This window comes from Cataglyphis hispanica, chromosome 5, assembly GCF_021464435.1.
Source record: "Cataglyphis hispanica isolate Lineage 1 chromosome 5, ULB_Chis1_1.0, whole genome shotgun sequence".
NCBI classification, from domain to species: domain Eukaryota; kingdom Metazoa; phylum Arthropoda; class Insecta; order Hymenoptera; family Formicidae; genus Cataglyphis; species Cataglyphis hispanica.
In genome coordinates, this window is record NC_065958.1 from 10,214,614 (window position 1) to 10,224,042 (window position 9,429).

General features: G+C 36.7%; 2 protein-coding genes across 3 annotated transcripts in view; both read left to right on the forward strand.

The window, feature by feature from the left end:
- LOC126849400 (sodium-coupled monocarboxylate transporter 1-like) overlaps positions 1-9,429 on the forward strand; it is a 47,690-nt gene that overhangs the window by 892 nt on the left and 37,369 nt on the right. Inside the window, exons 3-8 of one of the 2 annotated variants that reach the window (XR_007687395.1) lie at positions 121-275; positions 350-490; positions 666-774; positions 920-1,141; positions 1,215-1,714; positions 2,309-2,725. Coding sequence is in view for 1 of the 2 variants with exons in the window: in XM_050591181.1 (XP_050447138.1) it covers positions 121-275; positions 350-490; positions 666-774; positions 920-1,141; positions 1,215-1,714; positions 2,309-2,393 (1,212 nt within the window). In the remaining variant the exon portion in view is untranslated. Of the gene's footprint in view, positions 1-120; positions 276-349; positions 491-665; positions 775-919; positions 1,142-1,214; positions 1,715-2,308; positions 2,915-9,429 lie in introns of those variants that run through there. The other variant, XM_050591181.1, reaches the window with a different exon arrangement.
- LOC126849405 (methanethiol oxidase) lies at positions 6,468-9,355 on the forward strand. The gene is made up of 8 exons (XM_050591189.1): positions 6,468-6,607; positions 6,932-7,095; positions 7,167-7,346; positions 7,516-7,819; positions 7,912-8,172; positions 8,313-8,646; positions 8,767-8,889; positions 9,147-9,355. Exons 1-8 carry the CDS (start codon positions 6,592-6,594, stop codon positions 9,193-9,195), a joined length of 1,431 nt encoding a protein of 476 aa, XP_050447146.1. The 5' UTR covers positions 6,468-6,591; the 3' UTR covers positions 9,196-9,355.

Here is a 9,429-nt window from a genome sequence, read left to right on the forward strand (position 1 = left end):
AGTAATTTCTATATCGCAAGCTATCCAAGAAAAAGCTTGAAAAGAATTTAAAATTTATATAATCTAAAACTATTTAGAAAGAATTTTAGATCGTCTTAAATTTTGAAATTCTTTATACAGGGTGGTCTAAAAGCGGTGGTATGGACGGATACTATACAGTTTTCCGTGACTGTTGGAGGTCTTTTCGCGATTCTTGTGCTGGGAATAAAGTCTGTCGGCAGCATTGAAAAAGTGTGGAGAATTTCCGATGAAGGCGGTCGTCTTATTTTCTTCAAGTAAAAACAAAAGCACAAAGAAACTTTTTATCACTTTATCGTATATTTCATGATATCGCATATTTTTATTATAGCATGGATCCAAGTCTATCCGCAAGAAACACTTTCTGGGGCATGATTTTTGGCATGACGGCAACGTGGATCGGACATCTCGCTATTCATCCAGGTACTGTGCAGCGATTTCTGTCAGTGCCCAGAGAAATCGACGCAAAACAGTAAGTCTGTCATTAATTGTAAGATTATAGACGATCTATAATTTGCGACAAAATTCCATCAACTAATTTCATACTTATTCTTGGTGTAAATTATAGGATCGTCTAAAATGGAAAGATTCCATAAAAATTCAGAAGTAATGATTTCAATAACAGTTTTTTTTATTGCACATTTTAGCGGCACCGTGATTACTGCGATAGGATTGATTATTGTCAAATTGATTACCGTGTTTACTGGATTAATCATGTTTGCCAAATATCACGACTGTGATCCTTTTCTGACCAAGGTACAAGTAAATGATATTCTCAAATCACACATTTAAAAAAATGATTTTAATGTTTGAAGAAAAGAAACTATTTGTATTATATTAATTTTTTTTATTTTGTTATAATTATGACTTTTCAATTATGTAAAACTTATATTGTTCACAGGCAATAAGCCGCACCGATCAAACCTTACCTTATTACGTGATGGACGTCGCTGGACATCTGCCAGGACTTCCGGGATTATTCCTAGCGGGCCTGGTGAGCGCCGCGCTTGCAACTATGAGCGCCAGTTTGAACACGGTCTCCGGTACTATTTATGAGGATTTTATAAGTTCGTGGATCCCGGATAGCCCCCAAAAAGAAGCTATGGCTACTAATATTATGAAGGTAAGCAACATTCTTTATGACGTCCTCTCGGCAATTAAAGTTTAAATAATTATTTAATTGATTAATTTTTCAGGTCATTGTTTTAGTAACCGGCGCAATTTCGGTTGGCTTGGTATTCCTGGTCGAGCAGTTGGGCCCGGTCTTTCAGATAGCTTTGAGTACACGTGGCGTGACCGACGGACCTTTGCTGGGTCTCTTCGTACTAGGAATATTAGTACCCTGGGCAAACGCAAAAGGCGTACTATTGGGTGGTTGTGTCGGATTAATTAGTATGTTTTGGCTGGTGGCAGGCGCTCAATGGCATATCATGCATGGCAGGATTAAGCACGATTCGTTGCCCACATCGATAGACGGTTGCCCGTACCCGTTGAATGAAACCCTTACGACCACGACACCAACGCCCACTTGGATGGATCCCGGCGAGGAACCAATGATGTTATTTCAAATTTCCTTTATGCATTATACCATAATAGGAGCGTCGATTGTCGTCGTCATCGGAATTATTGCGAGCTACGCATTCGGCGTGGATTTGGAGAGTGTGAATCCTGATCATATTACACCGATTATGAAAAGGTACGTAAAATTTTCAGTATTTATTAACCATTTTTACGTAATTTATATACGTTTTCTACTATTTTTTTTTTCTTATTTTTACCTGTTTAATTCTCTCTTATTTTTATCTGTTCAATTAAATTCTATACTATTAAAGATAGAACTTATACTACTAAAGATAAAACTTTGTGTATTTTAGAAATACCTGTATTTTTTAATTATTAAGATAAAATATGAAGATAAATTTTATAAACACATTAAGTCTATTCAAATACATTAATAAGTGAAATTACTTTATCTTTTAACATTTGCTATATTATATAGGCGTTCTTTTTTTGAAGTATGCATATCCAATTTTCTATAAACGGATTAAAATTTCACTGAAAAGAAAAAAGAAAAAATATTTCACTTGTTAGGCGAGTGACATACAAGCAACCAATAAATTTTGCTGGTCGTCATTTCATTGCCAAAGGTGTAACAAGAACCCATGAATCGTATACCTGAGATAATCACGCGTAATCATTATGGGCGCATAAAGTACTTCTGAGCTTATCACGATCGACATTTTCTTTGCAATCTCCTCGTAATGCAACTCTCGTTACGTTCTATCCGCAGGTTTCTCCCTCCACGAAAGTACGCCGAAGTCTCATTGAGAGAAGTGTCGCCGTCGTTCGACGTCGCGCCGGAGAAAACCAAGTGATCGCGTTCGCTTTAATCGGTGACAATTGAGTTAAGCAAGATCGATTTGATTGAGATTGTTGAGGACTGTTACGACAATACCTCGAGTCACCGACGTTTTTGAGTCATCTGACAGCCGGTCACGACAAAGGGATGTCCCTTATTGATTAATAGACGCATGCGCTAACTATTTCGGTACATACATGTGGGATCGCGATAGTTTTCGATCTCTCAGTATCGTTCCCAGTGTCTGTTGCAAAGCATCGACTGCGAAAGTGTCTTCTTTAGTCTCCGATCAGACAACCAAAATCAAATGGCACGAGAAAACTTTCTCCAGCGAGAATCATAATTCTGGTTTGATGTTGGGAAAAAATATGGCTACTCATTGCTAATTTTATAATAGGTTTTTTGACATTGTCCGACAATCCGAGTCGCGCACAAAGAATTTAAAAGATAAGGTGATAAATATAATTAAGTAATAATATCAAGAAAAATAAATTGTGCAAAATAGATATTAATATAATTTGATATAAATATATATATTAAATATATATTAAAACATTCTGGCATATCTCATACGGTCCAGGGATTGAAATTAGACCTGTGGACATTAGACGGAAGGTTACGTCCCTGAAGATGCTCATCGGGGTTGCTCGGGGACGACCGCACGATCTCGGGGATGAGACGGCCGCGCCTACACGTGGGGCGAGTGTCCTCGCAAGTAGCAAGTGTCCTCAACCCGATCTCGCAATGTTCAACAAGTACGAGAGGCGATGGCATTCTTGCAGTGGTTCTTTGATCGCGGCATTCTTACGAACGGATGACATTTCGACATGTGACATTGCAAGTGACATATCCGAGTGATGGATCGTCAGCCGCCGAGAGCGTCAGCACGCGATCGACGTATCCAAGATTCATTACGTGCCAAACTGAGGATGGAACGAAAAACTTTTATCGCGTATACGAAGATTAATAATTCGGAATAAGAGTGAAACGTTCTTAGATCAATGATGAGCAATACTAAGTCTTCGTTTATCCTAATTAGGATCCATCAGAATCCTGTATTAGGAGCGATTCAGAAAAAGCCAATCATCCTTTCTTCGCATTTATGATTGACATTTGTCGCTGCGCGATCTGGAAGAGCGTAGATTTAGAGAGAGAGAGAGAGAGAGAAAGAAATAGATTCTATAAGGTTTCAATTTTTCTCGCATGAGAATATAACTGCATCGAACGCCTTAGACAATTTTGCCACAGTACCTGAAGATTCGCGGCGCGTGGTACGATTATGAATAATCGTTTCGAAAAATTGATAGATTACAATCTTATCGATTGTCGGAGAGATTTAGCGAAGGAAGAACCCTGAGAAATTTTGGTTGTTATTTGATCAGTTGGCGGGCAGCAGCGGAACGGGTGGCATGCCGAAACACAGCCGCGCCCCGTCTTTAATAATAGATAAAAAACGTAGGCGCCCGTGCCAGAAAAAGAACAGAAATTGAGAATCTCAGGAGAGAGAATATATATATATATATATATATAGAAAGAGAGCCTGACTTTTGGCTCGACCGGTGAGGAAAACGCGCATAGTATTTTCCTCGACCTGTTATTATTTATATCGGCTATTGTTCTGTCTCTCGCTTAATTTGATCGACTTTCGATTAATATAGCGAACGATTCGAATGGTGGAAAAACATAAAAAGTTGTCTGTATTCTATATCATAATAAAAACGTCATATCCAGCAATTCTATTCTTCCGATTCTTCGGAAACGCATCAAGTCGATGCGATGAGAGTGCGAGAGGTGTATCTGCGTATTCCTTGGAAATGACATTGCCGTCGATGCAGAGGAACTTGCTGGGGCTAACGCTGCTGATAATCGTCGTTCTGACGGTCTTCTTGCTCAGCAGGAAACTTACGCTGGAGGCGCGCAAGCGGGACGGTCTGCTCCTTGATATGATCGCCAACATCAGCGGCAATTTGGACCGACTCGACGGTGGTCTCAACGACATCGTTACGCAGACGGGAACTGCGCGGAATCGTTTGCGGCAACTGGTCGCTCTTCATCGTGAAAATCTTTTGATGTGCGCGCTGCTTGGCGAGAAACAAAGACAGAGGCGGATGTCCGATAAGGACAAAACGACCGAAGTACGCCGTATCGCGCAATTATCTATAACCGGTTTGAGAGGTTTTTATCGAACGTAAAAAGACACGAAAGATATATTAGATCGATGCGCGAACAATTAAATTGCATAATTTAATATAATTTTAATTAATGTATGCTCTTGGACTGCACGATAATTTTTCTCTTTTTGTGAAAATATAGTTAATTACAGTCACTCGACTATTAATTTAATTTCATTAAATTACTGACTTAATTATTTTCTCTCTCTCGCATCGATTTAATATATAAGAATAACAAATTAATTATGTATTTGATAAGACAATCATCTGTAAGCGAACCATATTTTAGAAATCGAGAATGCATATGTAGTAGAGCTCATATATTCTAAATAGTAAATTCCATCTATTTTCTAAAACTAAGAGATACAATAAGTCGATTACACATTGTGGGAAACTAGATGTTCAAGGTGGGGGCCAATTAAAACAATTCCGCAAAGAATCACAAAGAATAGTCGTCGCTTGAGATGCGGAATATTAGAAAGCGGTCGAATACTTGTATCATCTGTTGCGTAGATAATAATTGTTATTACATAAATACACATTTACAAAAAAACGAGAATTGTCCGCGAGATTATCGAACGTAGAATTTCGATTGAGTTTGTCTTGAATCAAGTATGTGTGAATATTATATGTTATGTATGAATTTTTGTTGCAAAATGTTATCACGATATCCTCATAATTAACATATTCTTCCAAATCAATTAACAACATCCGTTAAATTAATATACAATACATACACGTTACATATTCGCGCTATAACTTTCTCGAATATATAGTCTCTTCCATTTGCGGGAAATTTCTTCATTGATTTCTCGATCGATTAAAAAAATTTTTTTAACCATTTAATAATATAGAGATAATATTTGAAAAATCTTAAAAGAAATCGAGAAAACTGTTACCGAAATATTTCTTCTAGGAACGTCTGGAACGTTCTATATTTATCGAGACTTTTAGAGATCAATACATAATAACGATTTAGTGCATATTTACGTTTGTGTATTATCAAATAGACCGACGTGTCGAACCGGCGCTCAAATTATATGTGTTATTTCGGACAGCAAATATTATTACTTGATGTATGCACATAAGAAAGATGCGATCTTTTCTCTTGCAGAGGGAAATATTATAATTATTTTTATAACTCACTTTGGCAAAAGATGCGAAAATAAATCGTTCATGTGTATTTTGTATTTTTCATATTTACCTTCTAATCATTGAACTTTGTTGATCATCAATTATTTATGAAGATTACAAAGTGAATGAAAACCCTGAATTACTTTCAACTTCTCTATGTTTATAAAAAAACTGAATTAACTCTTTATAATTTATAAATCAATAAATCAAGACGATTTAAAATGTATTTGAATTGCCAAGATTAATCTTTGTAATTTCTATTGTCTATTTCAATAAATATAAAATTTGAGGCGTAATTGCAGGTGAATCGACTGAGAAACCGAAAATTGCACATTCGAAAGTTAAAGAATTCTTCATCATCTGGATAGCTATTATTTATTGCGAAGAAAATTCCAAAAAGATATTAATTATATATTGATCATCTCAAGCTGCAATGAGGTACAGTTATGTATATTTTATTTTTATACCTAATATTTTGCAAAACATTTACGTTATCTTCTGATTAATGTAAAAACGTTTCTTATCAGTTTGGTGATACGAAGCATTTATTTTCCACGTCGAGATTTAAACGTGACATGCTGCTTTATATAATTGGTATACCTTTTTATGCAATGAATATCTTTTTTTTGACAATATGTGATGCAAAGTTTTATTCTTCCTTTTATTATCTTTTTCGATTACGACAGGTCATTAATCGAATTTTGACACGGTGACCTCAGCAATCGCTCGCTTTATCAATCAGTGAGACGGATCCGTACTCTTTTACAATATCTTTTCTCAGCAGTCGAAGTACTAACGTCACTAAGATAGTACGAACAACACGCCTTTCCCTCTCTCTTTCCAGCTGTACGATTACAGACTTGATTGAGCTCTCCTCAGTTGATCGGCACGTCTACATAAGTCTACAGGATGGCAGAAAAGAAAGGTGCGTAACAATGACCGCGTTCAGCAGAACAATTGTTGAGTTGTCGTCTCAATATTCGAAATTATTTGTTGTATCTAAGAGCCGATCATCGTTCGATTGCTACTAAATTTTGATTTGTTCTGCTGAATATGCCCAATTATACATCAATTGGAGTACCAAATTGTCACAATAAATGTAAAATGTAGTTCAGCGCTACATATTTGATCGATGGATATTGGATTAATGGATCACATTCTACATTTTTAACGATCGCTATCCAATTGTACTAATCGAAACTGTTATCATAATTGCTCTGCATTTTAAACGCTCTTAAAATGACCTTAGCATGTTGCCAGTCTTGCGGACCGGGTTACAGGAGCCCAAGGACGGCAATGCTCGAGGGGCCGCGCGAAAAACTCCTGTACGTCATTGGGATACATACAGATTCCGAGAAGGCTGATGTTCTTTGTACGGTTGACGTGGATCCTGATAGTCCCACGTACTGTCAGGTAAAAAAATATTTGAAACATATAGAAACTTAAGCAAGAAGAAATTAAACTCAAGTGTTTTTTCTTGTCAGATAATACATAAACTGAGGATGCTAGCGGTTGGTGATGAGCTACATCACTCCGGCTGGAATATTTGTAGTAGCTGTCATGATTCGTCACGTAAACGTGATATCCTGGTATTACCTTGCCTTATGTCAGATCGGATCTATTTTGTTGATACGAGCGACGAAAGAGCGCCCAAGATTAAGAAGGTACCGTAGAATGTACAAGGTCACAGAAAAATACTTCGTGAGAAATCTCGCAGATGTAAAATATGCACTGTAATGTGACATAATGCTGATGTTGCAATGACATTCTCTTGCGGAGATATAAAATAAACAAGATATTTTTATCTTACTAAAGTAATACTGTTTTTAAAAGGTTCTGGAACCAAAAGAAATGCACAAGTTTGGATTATCCACGCCGCACACTTCGCATTGCTTGCCAACTGGCGAGATAGCGATCTCCACCATGGGAAATCTCAACGGTGACGGATTGGGCGAATTTTTTTGCATCGATGCTGAAACTCTGGAGACGAAGGGCACATGGACGAGAGGCCACATTAAAGCGAACTTTGGATACGATTTCTGGTACCAACCGTATCATGACACGCTTGTCGCTTCCGAATGGGGTGCACCTAGAGTTTTTAAAAAGAGATTTATTCCAGAGGATATTTATAATCCTAGTAAGTTTTCAATTGCATGTAATTTTATGACGAGATATTTTATGAAAGAATCAATTTACCGGAATATAAAATATCTATTTGCTTATTTGCAGAGATTTATGGCAGAAGCTTGAATATTTATTCATGGAATGAGCGAAAATTGAAACAGACCATCAATCTAGGAGATGACGGAATCGCGCCTCTCGAGATTAGATTTCTCCATAATCCCTTGGCAGCCGAAGGATTCGTGGGTTGTGCAGCAACATCGAATATTTATCGATTTTACAAGGCGGACGATAATTTATGGAAAGCCGAAAAGGTGATTCAGGTGGTACCGAAGAAAGTCGAAGGATGGATCACTCCTCTAATGTCAGGTACTATTAGAATTCTTTTCTTTTTTAAATAAAACTGAAACATATCAGACAGGAATCTTTTAGTCACAACACTCTTCATCTATTTCTCCTTGTTCGTTGACAATCTCCCGATTATAAAATATCTTTCTTCACTCTTTCAGGTATGATCACCGACATCCTACTGAGTCTTGATGACAAGTATTTGTATTTGTCCAATTGGTTTCATGGTGACGTCAGACAGTATGATATCTCGGACACGAGAAATCCGAGATTGACTGGTCAGGTCTTCTTAGGCGGCTCGATACTAAGCGATTCGCAAGTACGCGTGATTGAAGACGAAGAAATGAAAAGTCAACCTGATCCTGTTCACGTCAAGGGACGGAGATTGTACGGTGCGCCGCAAATGTTGCAGCTAAGTTTGGATGGACGTCGTTTATACGTGACCACATCGATTTTTAAACCGTGGGATAAGCAATTTTATCCCGATCTCCTCAAGTGAGTGCTATGACCTTTTCCGATCTTCTTTTCTTCTTCTATTTCTCTTTTCTCTTACCGTGGCATTAAATTTTTACACAATCTATTCATACGATCTAATAATATTCTGCTCATTTTTAGATATGGATCAACGATGGTGAAGCTTGATATCGATGTCGAAAAGGGCGGCTTGAAGCTTGATCCTCAATTCCTCGTTGATTTCGGCGCCGATAAGAGCGATATTCTGCTTGCACATGAGTCAAGGTGAGAGATATTTCATAATGAATTGTGTCAATAAAAGAGGAAAGTTTTTATTTATTCTTCGTTCCCAGTTCTGTAAAGAATATAAATAAATCAGTGTAATTCAAATTGCATAATAATAAATTTGTAAATTTGTACTTTTTTATTTTTTCTAATTTTAATAAGATCAAATATTTTATTTCGCAAATTAAATTTCCGTTAATTTTTTTATTTTAAAGAAATAGATTATTTTATTCATATCGTTATCAATTTTTGAGTAGATATCCTGGTGGAGATTGTACTTCTGACATATGGCTACCGGAAAAATAGAACATTTGATGATCGGATTGAAAAAATAAATAGATGATGAAAATATATATTAATATCTACAGAAATATATGTATCGTAAAATAATGCAGTAGCATACATTCTACATCCACGCTATTTTGTATGATTAATCTTCTTAAATAAAGACTTTTTGCCTAAGAAATTATTCATGAATGCCTTTTGTTAGGGATAATAAAGAAACACATGAGAGATAAAAGGTAAATTAATAGAAAGTAC

Coding starts and splice junctions, on each gene's coding strand:
- LOC126849405 (XM_050591189.1), top strand. Junction 7,347..7,515: donor GAGCGCCCAAGATTAAGAAG/GTACCGTAGAAT, acceptor TGTTTTTAAAAG/GTTCTGGAACCAAAAGAAAT. Junction 8,173..8,312: donor GATCACTCCTCTAATGTCAG/GTACTATTAGAA, acceptor TCACTCTTTCAG/GTATGATCACCGACATCCTA.